This window comes from Muscardinus avellanarius, assembly GCF_963383645.1.
Source record: "Muscardinus avellanarius genome assembly, chromosome: 14".
NCBI lineage: Eukaryota > Metazoa > Chordata > Mammalia > Rodentia > Gliridae > Muscardinus > Muscardinus avellanarius.
The window spans coordinates 64848346-64867061 of NC_137800.1; the positions used below are offsets into that span (position 1 = coordinate 64848346).

Sequence of the window (18716 nt, forward strand, 5' to 3'; positions counted from 1 at the left end):
TAGAAATCTTGAACTTTCCTGGTAGGAGTCCTCCACAAGTCTGAAGAACCATGGGGAAGACCCTTCTGAAAAGCTCAATAGTGTGGCACCTATTCTACAAGATACTCAAGAAGCATACATAATCAAGGACACTAAAAGAGCTGTAAGACATTAGCAGTCAGCCAAAGAAGGCTGTTGGATGGCCTTCCACAAGAACTGACATGGTTTCCTGAGAACCGGATTCTTTTAAATTTTTTAAACTGTTATTGGTGCAACATAATTATGCATTATAGTGAGAGTCCACGTGATACAAACATACATGAAGGCATCAACTTGGTACATTTCCTCCATATACCACCCTCCCCTCCCTCTTTCTCCCACCTGATACATGCTAGTGAAATCAGTAGCAAAACCTTCTTGTATGGATACAACCTTATTTGAACTCAGGAACCAGTTTTCGATCAATCTAGAAAACAAAAGCAAGATGAGGCCAAACCTCTTTCATTCAACTGTGATGTGGTGAAAGTCCAGACACAGGCCACAGGGGAAGGGGGCAGAGTGGCAGGGCTAGAAAAAGGGAAATTTTGCCAAATGTCCAGTCATGCATCCTATACCTTTGGGGCTGTGTTCTGTTTATTTACTATGTTCTGTTTATTTATCAGAAAGCACTTACACAAGCCTAGATGCTGCTGAAGATGTGCTCTTGGGAGCACATTAACTCCAGGCAGCTTATCTAGAATTTCCAGAAATTCCTCAGCCGCCTCCTGTCAGCACTTGCGGATTCGCAGCTCATCGAGTAAAGATTCTTCAGTCTTTTAAAGCATCTGGAGCTGGCAGGGGATGAAGATTGCAATGGTGTCCAGCCTTTTATTTCAACGCTGCAAACAAACCTTGTGTTTGGACCGTAATTGTCATGGTGCCGAGAGGAACAGGCTCCTGTGTCTGGTCTCCAATCCATGTCATTAGAAGTTCCTCCATGTCTGATAAAGACCCTTTGTGAGTTTTTGTTAGTTTCATTGCCTTCAAAGGAGTAGATCCTTCAACAGCTCCTGATGCTTTGTTCTTATTCTTCAGAATCATAGCTATGGTGGAAAGGTGCATTTCTGAGTGGTGACCAACCATCGTCACTGATTCAACACTTTCATCCTTCTTAACCACTTTTTGTTTGCAATAGCACGGATTGAGCCAAGGGGCATTCTACCTCTGAGATACACGCCCAGGGTTTTTATTTTAAAACAGAATCTTGCTAAGTTGCAGAAGCTGGACTCGAACCTGTGATCATCCTGTCTCAGCCTCCCAAGTACTGAGATTACAGATATGCGCTGCCACACCCAGCTCTTAACCACTTTTAATTTCATTTCCAGGTCAATTACTCAGCATGGCCTCTTACTGGCAGTACTATCAATGGGTTTTTAATGCTTAGGGTCCATGACCAACTAGACAACATGAGGCGAAATCGAGCACAAGAGAAAGTACTGCAGCCAAGAGATATGGTCAGCACAAGCCGTTTGGCACTGCCATGCACATAGGCTGTCACTGACCGAGATTAATTATACAGTATGGGACTGTAATAAATATCTGAGGAGAATGGCCAAAGTTGAACACAAAGAACAATGAGGACACATCTGAGGTTGGAGGCTGAGGGCGCTCTATCATAGTCGAGGCTATTCATCCTCCACTGGCACATGAAAAGGAAATAAAATTGGCCTGAACCTCTTTCCGTGTTGTGAGGAATTGTGATGCCTCTGAGGACTGAATCACTTTCCCCAGGGGAGCTGTATTCCCATGATCATGATCCCCACCTGTGCTGCACACACTAAGGCAAACACACACACATACACGCACGCACACACACACACACACACACACACACACACACACACACACACCATTCCACCATTTTTGAGGTGTAAGTATCAAAAGGCTCACATTGCACACTGCACAGTGAGCAATTTGGAATGTGTTCATAAAACACCTGGTTCATCCTACCTGTACACAGGCTGCTTCACCCTACTTAGTGGCGAGCTTTAAGAGCTCACCTCTTCTCCCTTCTTCCATCCACTCCTTGCTCTGTTCTCCTTCCCTTTCTCTAAGATCTTATGTTCTCATATGGGGAAGCTTCATCCTTCCTTACCTTCATCGTTGGGCTCCTGCTCTCAGGGGCTCACCTCTTATTCTTTAATTCTCTTCTTAAACGCAAGAGTTTTCTTCTTAAGAATACTTTCCGTGACAGCTATTCTGATAACAATTTTACTCCGCAGGAAAAGAACGGCACCACCTCTGATCTGACCTCTATGAAAAGAAGAGGATGCTCAGAATACAAGAGGAATCTGGAGGAGGTCAGAGATATGCCTTCTTTAGCCACAACTTGATAAAAGATTAGAAGACAGCACTAGAACTTGACACTATATTTGGTTTCCATTTACATAAACATAACTATATTTTAAATAACTATCATAAAGTGATTCTAATTGCATTTACAATGAAGGAACAGGGCATTCTCAAAGAATGTTTGTGTTGTCTTTAAAGAGCTTCTGCTTAAAAACCCAAGGCATCATTATGGATTGATTCCTGAAACAGACGGGCCATAACTAGTGATTTAAATACCGGCTCTCAGTAGGCAAAACAAGGAATTAGAACTCCGTAGAGAAAATGGCTTGCTGTTTTCTCCCATATGAGTGTGTTGTGTGGTATTTACAATTCCAAGCTGGCTTATAAAAACAACATGTTATTAAGAAGATTTTTAATCATACATTAACAATGGAATATTATTCAGTCAGAGAAAACATTGAAAAATGTAAGTAAAATTCTGTCATTTGCAACAGCGTAGCTGGAACTGGGGGACATTATGTTAAGTGAGATTAGTGAGGAATAGAAAGACAAATAAATATGTTCTTACACATGTTGGAAAGTTAAAAAGAGTTCATCTAATAAAAGTAGAAAATAGTATTGTGGTTATCAGAGCCGGGAAGTGGTGAGGTGAATGGAGACAGGATGATTCATAGGTATAAGGGTGCAGGTGAATAAGAAAAATAGCTCCTAATATTCTATAGCACAGTATGATAACTCTGACTGATACTAACTAATTGTATATTTCAAAATAGCTAGTAGTGAGGATTTTCAGTGTTCCCATTACAAGGTAATAAATGTGAGAGGTGATAGACATGCCCAGACTTGTCCCTGATATCTCCCCCAAAATTCAAATTATCCATCAGTTAATTTAATGGATTTGTCTACCTTCATTGGTTACCAAATTCTACCTACCACAAAAAAAGAAAGTTTAAGATGACTCTAACTCTTATTTAGCCCTTGGAAGAAATAGATAATTTATTTCATGCACTAGTAGAGATGCCCGTCCTCCCAGGGGGGAGTGGTCTCTGTTGTTCCTGAACTTCCATCAGTTTTCTCTCTCTCTCTCTCTCTCTCTCTCTCTCTCTCTCTCTCTCTCTCTCTCTCTCTCTCTCTCTCCTCTCTCCTCTCTCCTCTCTCCTCTCTCCTCTCTGGTACTGGGAATGGAACCCAGGGGCATTCTACCTCTGAGCTACACCCCCAGCCCTAATTCTTTGTTTTATTTTATTTATTTATTTATTTATTTATTTATTTATTTATTTATTTATTTTGGTGGTACTGGAGTTCCTGGAAACCCTTCTACTTCCGGGCTACACTCCCAGACCTATTTTTTTATATTTTTTATTTGGAAACAGGGTCTCTTAAGCCAGCATGGCTGGCTTCGAACCTGTGCCATCCTCCTGTCTCTGCCTCCCAAGTGCAGGGATTATAAGCGTGCACCACCACGCCCGGCTTTATTCTTTGTTTTGAAACAGGGTCTCACTGAGTTGCAAAGAGCCTCACAAAGTAGCTGAGGCTGTTCGTGAACTGTGATCCTCCTGTCTCAGCCTCCCAAATGCTGGGATTATAAGCGTGTGCCACCAAGTCCAGCTCTCTCTCTCTCTCCCTCTTTAAACTTATTTTTATTTTTTATTGGTACTGTGGATTGGACTCAGGAGTGTTCTACCTCTGAACTATACTTCCAGCCCAATTTTATATTTATTTATTTATTTATTTATTTATTTATTTATTTATTTATTTATTTTTGCGAGTCTGGGGATGGAACCCAGGAGCATTCGACCTCCAAGCTACACCCCCTACCCTATTTTTTATTCTTTATTTTGAAACCGGGTCTCACTGAATTGTAGAGGGCCTCACTAAGTAGCTGAGGCTGTCCGCAAACAGCGATCCTCTGGTTTCAGCTTCCCAAATGATAGGATTACAAGTGTGCGTCACCATGCCTGGCTCTTTATTTTTTTATTTTTATTTTTTGAATCAGGGTCTTACTAAGCTTCTGGAGGCCTTGCTAAGTTGCTGAAGCTGGCCTTGAAACTGCAATCCTCTCATCTTAACTTTCCAAGTACTGGGATTAAAGGCATGTGCCACCATGCCTGGCTATCTCTGGCTCTCTTAAAGTAAAACTGGAGCATAGGCAGGTGGCAAGGCTGAGGAACCTTGCTGTCCTGACACAGGGCATCAGAAGACTGTGGAAGACAGGGGACAGAATCCTGCCTTTGAATAGAAAGTGGGGTGTGGCATTAATGTATGAGTAAGCCATTTAGCCAGGCTTTAAAAGGAGGCCCTGCCTCCCCATCCTGCTGGGTCCTTCCACCAAGCCACATCCAGAATCAGAGCAGGGCTGCTTCTCAAGGCTCCTTCCAGGCATCTCCAAAGACCCATTGGCTGCTCCCAAAGCATGACAGTCTCTGCAGCTAGACAGTTCTGTGCTGAAATCCTAACCCCACAGCAGAAACAAAAGCAATGAGAGTAAAATACTAACAGGGTGAAAGCCTCATTGTAGGTCCCAAATAGCACTGTGCAGCTCTCAAAATGCCGAACGCAGCCTGCTGGCCCCAGTCTGGTCCCTGGCTCACAGCCCATATAAGGAGCCTGCAGAGAGGAGGAAGCTGCTGATAGAAAGCACATGGCAGCCTGTGGGTTATCTCTCCTGGGGATGGGAACTCTAAAGAGGGCTGTACTGAGGGGTCGAGGCACAAGCTCATCCATCATTTGCTGTGAAAGCAGAAATTCAACTTGCCTGCTCTCCCAGATGCCCACCAGCCACACCCTGACGATTCAAGCGCCTGAGGCCCTGTGGAACAGTCTGATTTGTTTCTCATGGTATGGTGCATCCCCAGGAGCCTGAGATTCTGAGATTTGAGAAGTGAAACCAAACATGCTACCCTCTTCATGAGGGGCGGGGAAGCACCTTGGAGGCCTTTTGGCTGGGCCAGGTCTTTCTCTAGGTCACACACACACACACACACACACACACACACACACACCCTCACCATGAATGGCTTTGCAGCTGTCCTCCTTGCCTGGACTCTGATGTCCCCCAGCAGTGGTGGCCGAGGTGGAGAAGCAGCGTGGCCCACGCACACAGCCTGCAGGAATGGGAACTTACAAGTGCTCTACCAGAGCTGCGGTAAGGTCTTTCAAAATGTTCGTGTGTTGATGGGGAAAATGCGCCCATAGATTGAGCTGCCTGAGAGCTTAGTTGGCATGGGTGAGGGAAGAGAAAGCCTAAGGCTTTCTCCAACTATGGTATGCAACTGGAGGGAGGCCCTGGGGAGGAGGGGCAGGAGGGATGGAGGAGTTCCTGGTAAGAGCAACAAAGAGGGTAAGAAAGAGATTAATACAGCAATTCACTGACAATACCAAAGAGCCCCAAAGGAGCAAGCTGGTCAATGGATCCTTCAGATTATGAAACTCACCAGCTGAAAATTAGGAAAAGATGCCCCCCAATAGAACTTTCCCCCAAATTTGCATACTTAGACTAGCTTTCCAGTGTATTTAGTTTGCAAGTTGAGTGAAAAACCCACTTTTGCTCAAGATCCAGAGAGCCCCTGGCAGTGTTATCCCTTATTAATTCAGCAACCACTTTGGGAGAAGGTAACTAAAGATATTTGTTATCTTTTGTTAAAGATAACAAAAGTGAATCTGTGTATGGTGGCATGCATGCCTATAATTCCAGTACTTAGGAAGAATGCAGAGAGAGGAAGAATGCAGAGAGAGGAAGAATGCAGGTTCCAGGCCAGACTCAGCAACTTAGCCTGTCCTTCAGCAATCTAGTAAGACCTTGTTTTGAAAAAAAAAAAAAAATACAATAGGGTTGGGAGAAGTAGAATGCCCCTGGGTTCAATCCCCAGTACCATACACACATGAGTGCTGTGGTTTGAATGTGTCCCCAAAAAAGCATATGTTGGAAACTTAACCCCCAATTCAGCTGTGTGGGAAAACCAGGACAATATGAGAGATGATTCTGCTATGAGGACTCTGCTTTTAGGAGTGAACTAGCATCATTAGCCAGGAATCCCAGAGTGCATTAACTATAAACAGAACAAGTTCAGTCTCCCCCAAACCCTTTGTTCCTCTGCCATGTTATGGCACAGCAGAAAGGCCCTCGTCAGATGTTGGCCTCTGAATCTTGGGCTTTCCAGACCCCAGAACCATCAACCAACAATTTCTGTTCTTACAAATTACCCAGTTAGCACACAAAGAAAGACAGGGAGATATGAATGTTACTCCAATGGGCCAAAACAACCTGCCTACAGAGAAGTCACAATCCAGTGAATAGCACATCTGAACCAATCTGTTGGGTGTCTTAGCCTGCCAAGTCTGGCATGACAAGCACTCCACGCTTCTTGGCTTAACAGTAGAACCTTTTCTCCTCCCAGCTCTGGAGGCTGACCTCTGAGATGGAGGCAAGGGCTGGCATGTGCTGTCCTCTCCCTGCATCTTCACATGGTCTTCACGGTGTGTGTCTCTATCCTCATCTTTTTTATAAGAACGTCAATCAGATGGAATTGGGCACATTCTAATGGCTTCATTTAAACTTGGTCACCTCTTTAAAGACCTGTTCTCCAAATATAGCACATTCTGGGTGTTGGAGCTTAGAATTCAGCATGGGAATCTTGGAAGATACGACTCAGCCCACTGTAAGGTTCCCGAGTGGGCAGAAACGGGCAGAGCCTGGTGATCTAATCTTGAATGGTAGGTAGAAGGAAAAGGCAAGGTGCTGTGACACTGTGGAGAGCCGACTGATATTTAGGCCATAGGAGGTAGAGAAGAGATGCCATTTAAGCACCAAATTTGGCTGGTGGGCTGCATGCCCAGTGAAGATGGTCTGCCATTTTGTAGCAGGGTCCTCGGGGAGGCATCCCCAACAAGCCCTTCACCTCGATAACAAAGTGAAAAAGCTACACCAGCCTGGTGTTTAGACATCCTTAGTGCACACCAGAGGCCTCTGGGATCCCACTGTCCACCCAGGTGTGGGAGAGTCATCTGACAAAATAAAGGATCTATCATTTTCCAAGGTTTGGATTTCTCTTTTCATTTTGTGATGTTAATGTGTCGGGCAGAGAGGAGAGCTTGGGCTAGAAACTGTTGTGAATAGTACAAAGAACTTTGAAGAGACAGAAGGAACTTCATAGGCAGTTTCTGGGCTCTCAACAGCTACCAGGAAGTGAGCAAAAAAAAAAAAAAATTTTTTTTCTGAAAAAGCAGAAGTCCTACCCTGTTCAAGGGTTAGTGCTGCAGGAAGGAAGAAGCCCGTGGTCTTAATCAGAGCATAAGGTGAAACCACGACATTCAAGAACCTTTTCTTTGTCAAGTTATATGTTAACACAAGAAGCCCAGAGACCTGTCACAAATGCCCACCAATGCATTTACCTATGTGCTGCCTCTGGTACACAAAGAAATGAAGGAAGTCACAGAGATACCTATGAGGGAAGAGGAGACCGACAGCAGTGTGAGAAACGTGGAGGGGAGAGTTAGGGAAGGTATTATAGAGCAAACATTTGTGTCAAGTCCTAGCCCCTAGTGTGATGGTTTGAGGAGGTGGGGGCCTTTGGGAGGTGATCAGGTCTTGAGGGTGGATCCGTGGGAATGGGATTAGTGCCCTTATACAAGAGAACCCATCTAGCTCCTTCTGTTTCCACTGTGTGAGGACACAGTGGGAAGAAAGTCCTCTGTAAACCAGGAAGCCCACTCCAAGAACCCTAACCCTGCTCACTGAGACTGATCTGAGACTTCTGACGCCCTGGGCTGTGTATATGTATTTCTTGTGTATGGGTTAAGCCACTTGTCTATGATAAATTGTCACAGCAGTCAGCCAGACCAGGGGAGGTCAGCACACATGTGACAGACGAGGTAGTGTGAGGGAAAAGGGCTTAGGATCTGGAATCCAGAAATCTCATACGGAGCCTTGAGTGATAATCTCTAGATATCATCTCCTTGTTTGTATAGTGGGTATATTTGTAACTAGTTTCCAAATGGCAGCTTAAAACAATACTTCTCCTCTCAGTGTTTTGGGGGTCAGATCCTGAAATCAGCATCACGGGGCTAAAATGTCAGCAGGACTCATTCCCTCGAGCTCTAGGGCAGGATCTTTTCCTTGCTTTTTACAGCTTCTATAACTATAGTCCTTGGCTCACGGCCTTTTTCTCCATCTTCAAGTCCAGCATCTTTCTTCAGTGAAAGTGTTACATCTTTCTTTAGTTGTCATATTGCCTGCTTGTTCTGCATCAAATCTCTCTCTGCCTCTTGCAAAGTCACCTTTGACATGGAAGGTGACATTCACAGGTTTTAGGGACCAGGGCAGGGGTATCTTTTAGGACCATTATTCAGCCCACTGGAGTAGAGATAACAGTGTAGTTACCTTGATGGGCTGTGTGATGGTTAAGTAAAAAAGATTGCATGCAAAGTGCTTATCACATATTAGATACTCAATATATCTTTGCTACTGATAACTTTCATAGTCAATAGTGGTATATTTGACTATGAGCTTCCTCAAAGCCAGATCAAACAAGGAAATGACATTGCTTCTAAAGTAAAACCGATTTTAAGGATATTTGCAGTTTCTTTTGATATTGGGATGAGAGCAGATGGTCCTCAGAGCAGATGACTTCTTGGACACCATCTCTAGGAAATGCCTTGGTTCCTTGGTGTGGACAAGAGCCCAGATCAGGATAGATTCTGCAATGGGCCACTCTAGAACCCCCCATGAATTCAATACTCACAGATCTGGCTTATTTAAGAGAGGTTTGGGTTGTCTATAGGAATGGATAAACTGTGTGTTCTTCAGGAAATCCTCCTTGAATATTACTATTGAGGTTGTTGTGGTTTTTGTTACTGCATTTTTATAAGGGTTGGATAGCAGAGATCTAGATTTATTTTCTGGTAAGAGCCACGAGTATGAACATAATTGCCATCATGTCACATTCTCTAACACCAACCAAGCAGAAAGTTGAACAATGAGGGACCCGTGAACCATGTCTAAATGACTGCACGTCCCCTGGGTTTCTGTGATACTTGTAGGCAATCTGGCCATATGAGTGGTTCCCATAGGGCTGGTGCCTGTAGGCCAAATTCCACTCAAGACCTCCTTTGCATGGCCTACGAGCTGAGAATAAGTTTTATTTTTTTAAACAATTAAAGCATTCAAAAGAACAAGTCTTTTCATCACTGCAACAAATACATGAGATGATTAGTTTATACAGAGAAATTTATTTTGGTCCACAGTTTTGAAGATTTCATTCTATGTTCAGTTGGCCCTGTTACTTGGGGCTCTGATGAGCAAAACATCATGTGGGAGAGTGTAGTGGAGCAAAGCATTTCATCTCATGGCCAGGAAGTGAAAAGAGAAACAGACCAGGGTCCCATAGCCCCTTGTGAGCGCACACCCCAGTGACCTAATTTCCTCCTACTGGGCCCCATTTCCCAAAGTTTCCAGCATACCCCAAGAATACAACCCTGGGGAACCAAGCCTTTAATGACACTTTGGGTGACATTTACGATACAATCTGTATCAGTACAACTCATGGAAATTACATGAAATTTGAATGTATGGGCCCATAAATAATGTGCTCTTTTTATGTACTATTTATGGCTGTTCTTGTGCTACAATGGCAGAATTGGGTAGTGTGAACACGACTGATTGGCCCAAGAGCCTTAAATATTAGCCATCTAGAACTAGGGAGGCTGAAACAGGAGAATTCAAGGTTCGAGGTCAGTCTCAGCCACCTAGTGAAACTCTCAGCAACCTAGCAAAACTCTGTGTCAAAACAAAATATCAAATAGAGCTAGGGCTGTAACTCAGAGACAGAACAACCCTGGGTTCAATCGTTAGTCCCAAAATAAAATTGTTTGGTCAGGATAGGAAGGACTCTCTCAAGCTCTTTACCAAATCAGAGCTTCAGTTACAGAACCTCTCCTCTGAATGCTTCCAACCATAAAGAAGCTACCTGGGCAAATGAACTCATCCCAAAGCCACCATGAGCCGGGCGAGGTGGCGCACACTTGTATTACCAGCATTTGGGAGGCTGAGACAAAAGGATCGCGGTTCGACAACAGCCTCGTCTACTTAGTGAAGCCCTTTGCAACTCAGTGAGACCCTGTTTCAAAATAAATAATAATAAAAAAAAAAACAGGGCTGCAAGTGTAACTCAGAGGTAGAATGCCCCTGGATTCCATCCCTAGTGCCGCAAAAAAAAAAAAAAAAAGCCACCATGATTATAAGAAATTTGTAGGATTCCTCTCAGAGAATCATCACTGTATCTTCTAAATGCCATTTTAAAATGTAATAAAGTCCCTCCACTTATCAGGCCTAATTTAATCCTTGCAAATAGTCCTATGCGGTAGGTAGGATGTAATCTCCCTTTTCTGGATGTCAAAAACTGAGGGACGGGCACATTAATTATTTAAATAAAGGAACACACGTGAGCCATGATACAAACTAAAGTGTTCTGACTCCACACCCAGTGACTTCAGGCTGGGCAGTGGGATCAGTCTACAGCATCTGATCCCAGACTCAGAACAGGAGCAGGGAGACGACAAAACTCAAAATGAAGCTTTAGGTGGAAAGGTAATAAAGGATGGCTTCTCTTCTACGACCTCTTTCTTAGCATCTCTATGCACATTCAGACCTGGACCAGTTTCACTCTTCTTTCTCAAGCATTCAGGAGCCTGGAGCGGTCGCAGAGGGGAACCACCACATCTGCAGTTTTCAGTCATGTGTACCAAGTTCTCCTTTGCTGCCAGGGGATGTCTGGAAATACCTGCTCCTGAATTAAAAGAAGCAAACAAAAGGCCATTGTCTCATCAGTCTTATCAGCACAGTTTGTTGTTGTTTTCAGTACTAGAGATCGATCCTGGGTTGTTGTTTTTTTTTATCTCTGAGACATACCGCAGCTTTATTTTATTTTATATTTTGAAACAGATCTCTCTAAGTTGCTGAGGCCGGCCATGAACCTGCGATCCTCCTGTCTCAGCCTCCCAAGTGCTGGGATTATAGGCCTGCACTACCACACCCAGCCAGCAGAGTGCTTTTTGCAGTGAGAGCCCTCCTGTGCAGGCTTTTTCTGTGGGGAAACCCAATTCCTATACCCAGTAATAGCTTCTTTGAAAGAGTTGCCAGTAGGTGGGGAAAGAAGGGAACCCCATCTTGGGTGGTATGTTGCCAGTGATCCCCATGGGGCCTGGCCTCCCTGGGAGTTTCCAGGGTCAGGTTGCTATAGCATCTAGTCCCCAAGCTTCAAACTTGGAATCAACACCTGCTGTCCTGTCCTTGAAGGCAGTCAGCCTTGTCCACATCTGCCTACAGAGCTTCCACGTGTTGCTGAAGTTTGCTATAAGACAGATAATTAATCTGACCTCCAAAGAGTCCCTTAATTACAAAGTCTAAATCAGGTCACATGCACCTAAACAATCCATCAAGGACGTCAAGTAGGACAATTAATCAGACTTTGCGAATGCAAAACAATGCTGGCAGCATCTCCTGGATAATAGGGGCTAAACTGCAAATGAGCCAGCCACATAACAGAGTGAACAAAGCATATCGATTACTCACAGAAAAAAAAATTTTTTTTAAAGTTGCCCTAGAAGGAAATGAATGGGGAGGGGAAGCCATTTTCCTGGGAACCTAATAATTCTGAAGTAAATGGAGCATAAGACAAACACAGAAGAAACAACATCATCAAAAAAATCACAGGCCATATAGTCATATTTTCAAATATTATACACAGAAAGCAATTCTTCTCTTAGTATATTTTCTCAGATTAACAGGGCTCTAAGATTGTACAATTAAGGAAAAATAGACACACACCCAGAGAGACAGGCAATTCCAAAGTGCTAACTTGGGGCATGCAGGATTGAACAGCAGGCTGCTTGAAGTAGAGCAAGCTTTTTTACTCCAATTTTTTTTTTTTTTTTGGTGGTACTGGGGTGTTGCTTTTTGGGTTTTTTTGGTAAAAAACAGCACCCCAGATAGTACATTCCCAAAGGAACAGGCAGTGTGGGGTCCTGGCCATGGCTTCAGACCCCGGCCTGGAGGAGGTCAGCTGCTAGGAGGACAGAAAAGGCTCTCCAGCCAGAAATCCTGCTCTCCCTTCCAAGCACAGCCTGTAGTCCTAAGATTCATGCTGGCTGCCTGTTCAGCCAGGGTGCTGTCAAAAAGGCTCCTTTCTTTGAAACTGGACATTTATTCCCCTCCTTAGTGGGACTAGAAACAGCACTAGCATCAGTGAGAAATCCTGGATAGAACAATCAGGGTTCTCCTTGACTGTTAACCGTTGGATGCCTTCCCCACTGCTGGGATCTTTCTTAATATAAAAGGTTTCTGGGTCTGTTTTATTGCTTCATTTTTTTTTCTTCTGATACTGTTTTTTGTTTTGGTTACTGGGAATTGAACCCAGTACTTCCAAGCTATCCCCTCAGCCTCTTTTATTATTTTGAAACAGAGTCTCACTAAGTTCCTATGGTTCTCTCTAAATTGCTGAGGATGACCCTGAACCTGTGATTCTCCTGTCTTAGCCTCCCAAGTACTAGATTTACAGGTGTGCACCACCATGCTTGGCTTCTGATAGAGTATTTTAAATGTATTCCTTTGAGCAGTTAAATACTACCCATAAAACCACTACAATAAAACTTTGTAAATTTAACCAAAAAAATTGCAGATGTGTACCTTGGCCACAAATTTATCTCTACTATTGTCTTAATCGTTTATTCTAATACAGGAAGCATATTTTTAATTGCTTTAAAGTCTTTAATAGCAAAGAGCACGCAAATAATCAGAAAATCATCATACTTATTATTTTTCTTAAATTTGTCTCAAAATATGGACATCATGGGTTTTCTCTCTGTCATCTTTGTAATGATATTTATTCTTCCTTACACCTCTTACACATTCCTGAGGTTACGGTAACATTTATTTCAGCATTTCCTAGATATCTAGTAAATAGAAAGGTTTTTGCCTCACATCAGCCAAAGATGTAGGTTTTGAGTTACCCAACCAATTGATTCTGGGCTTGATGGTCAGTCAGCAAACTTAGTGCTAGCTCTCCCCATCCTTCCCCATACTGGGGGTGGAACCCAGGAGCATCCTACCTCTAAGCTACACCCCTTTTATTTTTTATTTTGAAACAATATCTCACTAAGTTGCTGAGGATCTTGTTGAGTTGCTAAGGCTAGCCTCAAATCTGCGTCCTCCTGTGTCTGCCTCCCAAGCACTGGGATCACCGGTGTACAGCACCACGCCCATCTGAACCCTCTTCACTTACGACTTTTTAAGCTCCTCTTTCTACAAAGTTCCCTGCATGCTGGAGCTTGGCTCCTCAAAAGCTGTGCTCTCAGCATTCTACTGTGTCACTGTCTTGCAACTCATGGTCTCACTGGTGTTAGACCTTGACCTGGTCTGCGTGCATCCTCAGCCTGCCAGGGTCATCACAACGCATCATTAGAAGGATCATTTAGAGGAGATAATGGACTTTGTCCGAATCACTAAGGATCATCTTTTTTATACATTTATCAGTACATTGTAATTATACATCATAGTGAGGTTCAAAGTCATACAGACATACACGTAGATCTTGGTGTGATTCCCTTCAGGTCCCACCCGCTGCCCACCCTCCCCATACATAATAGTGAGCTGGGTAATGATGCCTCCACACATGGGCATCATTCGAACGGTTTCCTTCATCAGTTCTTCTTTTCCCTTCCCTCCTCTCCCTCCCACAATCCCTTTCCACTACTCTACTGGGCTCTCTCCTCATTTATCTAAGTCCCTTCTGTTTCTTATTTTCTCTCTAGCTTCCACATGTGAGAAAAAACATTCAACCTTTGACTTTTTGAGTCTGGCTGATCTAATTTAGCATAATATTCTCTAGCTTCTTACATTGAGCTCACTCATTGTCTTAGAACACAGTATTGAGCTGTCTTTCTACTCACATATTTTATGTGATGGCCGGTGTTGACCCTACTGTGGTCCAGCTTTCTACTGAACTGATCAGTCCTCTGTCCTATTTTTTCCAAGACTCTGGCTCACTCATAACTCTTTTACTTGTAAAGATAGAGAAAACTGCGTGGTTCTCTCTGGTCTCTCCACATGGATAAAAACATTCTGAATTTAAAAATAACTAAGACTTCATGTTCATCTTGTGCTAGGGGCATGGTCCACTTTCTTTTCCTTCTCTGTTATTACCCAGACATACCCAGTAAGTAATTCCCCCGCTAGTGGTACTGGGGATGGAGTCCAGGGGTGTTCTACCTCTGAGCCATACTACCATCCCTATTTTATTTTTTATTTTGAAACAGGGTCTCACCATGTTGCAAAGGGTCTCACTGAGTTGCTGACACTGGCCACGTGTCTGCAATCTTCCTGTCTCAGCCTCCCAAACACTAAGATTACCATGTGTGGGACCACCACACCAGGCTTTCACTAAGTAAATCTTAGAGTCAGGGTCACAAGAAATGAGATTGTCTTGTGTGTGTGGTGGGAGTGTGGGGTGCTGGGGATTAAACCCAGTGGCGTTCTGCCTCTGAGCCACACCCCTAGCCTCATTTTATTTTTTGTTTTGACACAAGCTCTTGCTAGATTGCTAAGAGTCTCACTAGTTTAGTGAGGCTGTTCTTGAACCTGCAATCTTCCTATTTCAGCCTCCCAAGTACTGGGATTACAGGTGTGCACCACCCCACCCAGCATAGATGAGGTCTTCAAGAGCTCAAAACCGCAGATGCTGTCTGTCTTCCTATTCCCAGCAACTGCCTGGTATTGTTAATTCCATTTACTCCATTAGCAAAGGAGAGAATGATGGAGTACCCCTACTCTCCTCTGTCACAGATGAGGATTACTGGTTACACAGAAATGCACTTGCATGGATATGGAGGACTTTGGTCTTTCAGTCGAAGTTTTCTGTGGTTGTGAGGAGAGGAAAGCGTACTTCAGTATGGGATGAAGTGCCCAGAGCAGCTGCGGGGTGCCAAGCTGCTGTCCTACAAGGCAGATTCGACAGTCTGCCTTGTGACCCCTGACAGTTGAGGGGAAGCTGTCACTTCTGACTAATTTTCTTGCAAGTCAGGAATTCTGCATGGACGGGCAGGCAAACCAGGGGGTCTTTTCTAGAGGTGGAAAATGCCCAGGCCAGGCAGAGCCTCAGGGCTTCAATCCAAGTGCCCCCTTTTTCAAAAGAGGAAACTTAGAGCCAGGAAATGCAATTTGTCCCAACCAGTCACAAAGCCAGCTCCTGGCAGAGCCCAAGAAGACTCTCCCAGGCAAGCTCTGCTTCCTCCTTAGGCATAAAAACCACTGTGAGAACTTCCCAGTCTCTAAGAAGCCAAGGCCAGACCCCCTCCTTCACACCCACATCTCCAAAGTACAAAGGATCCTCTTTCTAGTCAGCCCTGATCTTGAGGTGATTTTTCCACATCCCCTCTTGGCCAAGACCCCCATAAAATAAGGGTTTTTGCATATATTAAATATCCATGGGCCCTGTTATATTTTTGAGAGGTCCAACAATTCCACAAAACTTCTATTATTGCAGACACCACATGGAAATGACATTCACCAGCCCCTCTTATCCTCAGAGGATATGTTCCAAGACTCTCTGTAGATGCATAGAACTATAGATGGTACCAAACCCTAACTACTATGTTTTTTCCTATGTATGCATGCCTGTGATAAAGATTCATTTATAAATTAGGAGCAGTAAGAGATTAATAACAACAATAATAAAATGAAATAGGGAAAATAAATATACTGCAATAAAATTGCCAGAATTACTACTACTGTGCTTTGGAGGCCCTTAATAAGGAATTAAGAGAGCTTGAACACAAGCATGTAGTACTACAGTAGACAATCTGATAACTGAGATGGATTCTTTCTTTTTTTTCAAGTTAAATTGAATGTTTAATGTGCTTAGAAGGATGGAAGGAATGCAACAGAGTTAGAATTTTATAATATACTTGAGACATTCATGTTAAAGATGTTTCATTTTTCAAAGGTATTTCCTCTATTTCCATCTTCCTCAGAGCAATAAACAATAGTTCCTTATTCTCACGGATAAACTGCTCTATTGTGCCAAAAAGTAATTTTACCTTGACATTTCATATCATTATCATTTGCTTGTTTCATGGTAAAATTTACTCTGCTCAGATTAGAAGGATCCATTGGATTGGAGCCAACAGAGATCAGACTCCTGTGAATGCATGCTAGAGACCAAGGACTTTAAATACTGAGTGTCTACTGGCATAAACCTTCTATTTATTCATACTATTAAACAACAATAATCAAAATGAAAGCTATCATGATGAAAAATGAATTCAGAAATGAGGTCATTAAATATAGCTAAGTAAAGCCAGGCGTGGTAGTAATCCCACCATTCGGGAGGCTGAGACAGAAGGATCACGGTTCATGGACAATCTCAGCTACTTAGTGAGGCCCTTTGCAACTCAGTGAGTTCCTGTTTCCAAATAAAAAATAGGGCTGGGGCTGGGTGTGGTGGCGCATGCTTATAAACCCCGCACTCGGGAGGCTGAGACAGGAGGATCGCACGGGTTCGAAGCCAGCCTCAGCTACTTAGTGAGGCTCTCAGCACCTTAGTGAGACCCTGTTTCCAAATAAAATATAAAATAGGTCTGGGAGTGTAGCCCGGAGGTAGAAAGCCTCTGGGCTCCACCCCAGTACCACAAAAAAAAAAAAAAAAAAAAAATAGGGCTGGGGATATAGCTCAGAGGTAAAATGCCCCTGGGTTCCATCCCCAGCACCACACAAGTGTGTGTGTGTGTGTGTGTGTGTGTGTGTGTGTGTGTGTATCACTAAGTACATTTTAAACATAAATAGCACGTATTTCCTGATGAGTATCAGGTAACTAAACTGTCCATCTCGAATTCTGGTCTCGGAACAAAAAGGTCAGAGACAAGTATAAAGAATGTGCTTCATGTTAACAGTTTCATTTTTTTAAGACAACTGAAATCATGTGGGAAAATCCCATTAGTCTTCCTTTTTATGAGAGATGTCTATTGATTCTTCTGTTAGTAATCCATTTGTTTCTGCATCCTGGCAATCCATCTTTATTTTATCTTTTATCTTTATCATTATATTTTAGTCCAACTTTTCTCCGCCATATAGGACCAACAAAAAGGAAAATCAAAATATATATATATGGCTTTAGAAAATTTTTATAGACCCAAAGCAGAACTGGAATGACAATAGAAGAGCTGCATACCATTGTACCTGGCTTTAGCTCCTAAACTGTGGTGATCTCGAAGTCCAGTCTCCTGAGATGGCTTATAAGTGCCTAATGGGTGGGTAGTGCATACCGTGTGGATACACTGGAGGAAAAGGTGATTCACATCACAGGTGAGACAGAATGAGATGACATGATGTTTCATCTCATGCCAATCAGAGTGGCATACAATTTAAATCTTACCATATTTCTCGCATTGTCTATTTAATAAGTTCGAACCATAGCGAGAACTGAAACTACAGAAGGTGAAACCACAGATAAAGGGATTTACTGCATTTTTGTGGAGCATTGCAAGTAAAACCCTTTTTTAAAGTAAGGCTACTGCCTTATGTGATATGAGCCTCATTAAGAATGTTTTGGTAAACAAATCATTGTGACAGAGTTTGGTAAACATATAACCATGATGGGTCCCTGATGAAACAACACAGGTGATTTAGACTCATAAAGCCTGAAATTTTGATGCCAGATTGATTTGCTTCTTCTATTATTTTCTCCATATTAAGAAAAGCTTACTATAGTCAGCAAACTTTAGCCACCAGTTAAGTGCCAAATTCTCCTGCTCCCCCTTGCACTGGCGCTATCTGCCTCGGGTCTGGCTCAACTGAATGGAAGATATTTCAAAAAGGAAGTGCTAGGAGCTTCAAGTCCCTGGACACTAAATTCTAGCCTGGCTTAGACTTAAACTGAGCTGTTTAGAATCCAAGTAGATGGGGGGGAGGGGGCAGGAATTTTATTTTTCCAGAGAGAACAATAGTGTTTCCACCTTGTTCTTGACTTCAGTTTTGACCAAATTAAAGAGCAATTCATATGTAAATACGTGTTCACTTCTCCAAAATACACCTAAGGAGAAAGTTGCCAGTCACTCTAGGTTTATTTGAACCAGTGGTTGTGAAAGGCTCCATTTTAAAAAGAAAAATTATAGGCCCCTAGCAGCCAGCTAATAGTTAAAAAATATTTTTGCTGCAGTTTAAGAAATATAGGCTCGAGAATGAGAAATATGCAATAAGTACACCCCTGTTCCAGGAACCCATCTAACATCTTATCTATACTTGCCGGGTCAGCGCGTCCTGTGCTGGGAACTTGCTGACTACACCTAGTAACTTATCTAACATGTGACTACAGAATGTACTTTTCAAAGGATTCTGTAATATTTTGTAAACGTATGTA

General features: G+C 43.0%; 1 protein-coding gene across 1 annotated transcript in view; it reads left to right on the plus strand.

Moving 5' to 3' along the window:
• Positions 1-5319: 5319 nt before the first annotated feature.
• LY86 (lymphocyte antigen 86) overlaps positions 5320-18716 on the plus strand; it is a gene marked incomplete at both ends in the record, with an annotated part of 60166 nt that continues 46769 nt past the window's right edge. The window contains one exon of the mRNA XM_080710745.1: positions 5320-5455. Within this exon, the coding sequence (XP_080566871.1) occupies positions 5320-5455 (136 nt within the window). The remainder of the gene's footprint in view (positions 5456-18716) is intronic.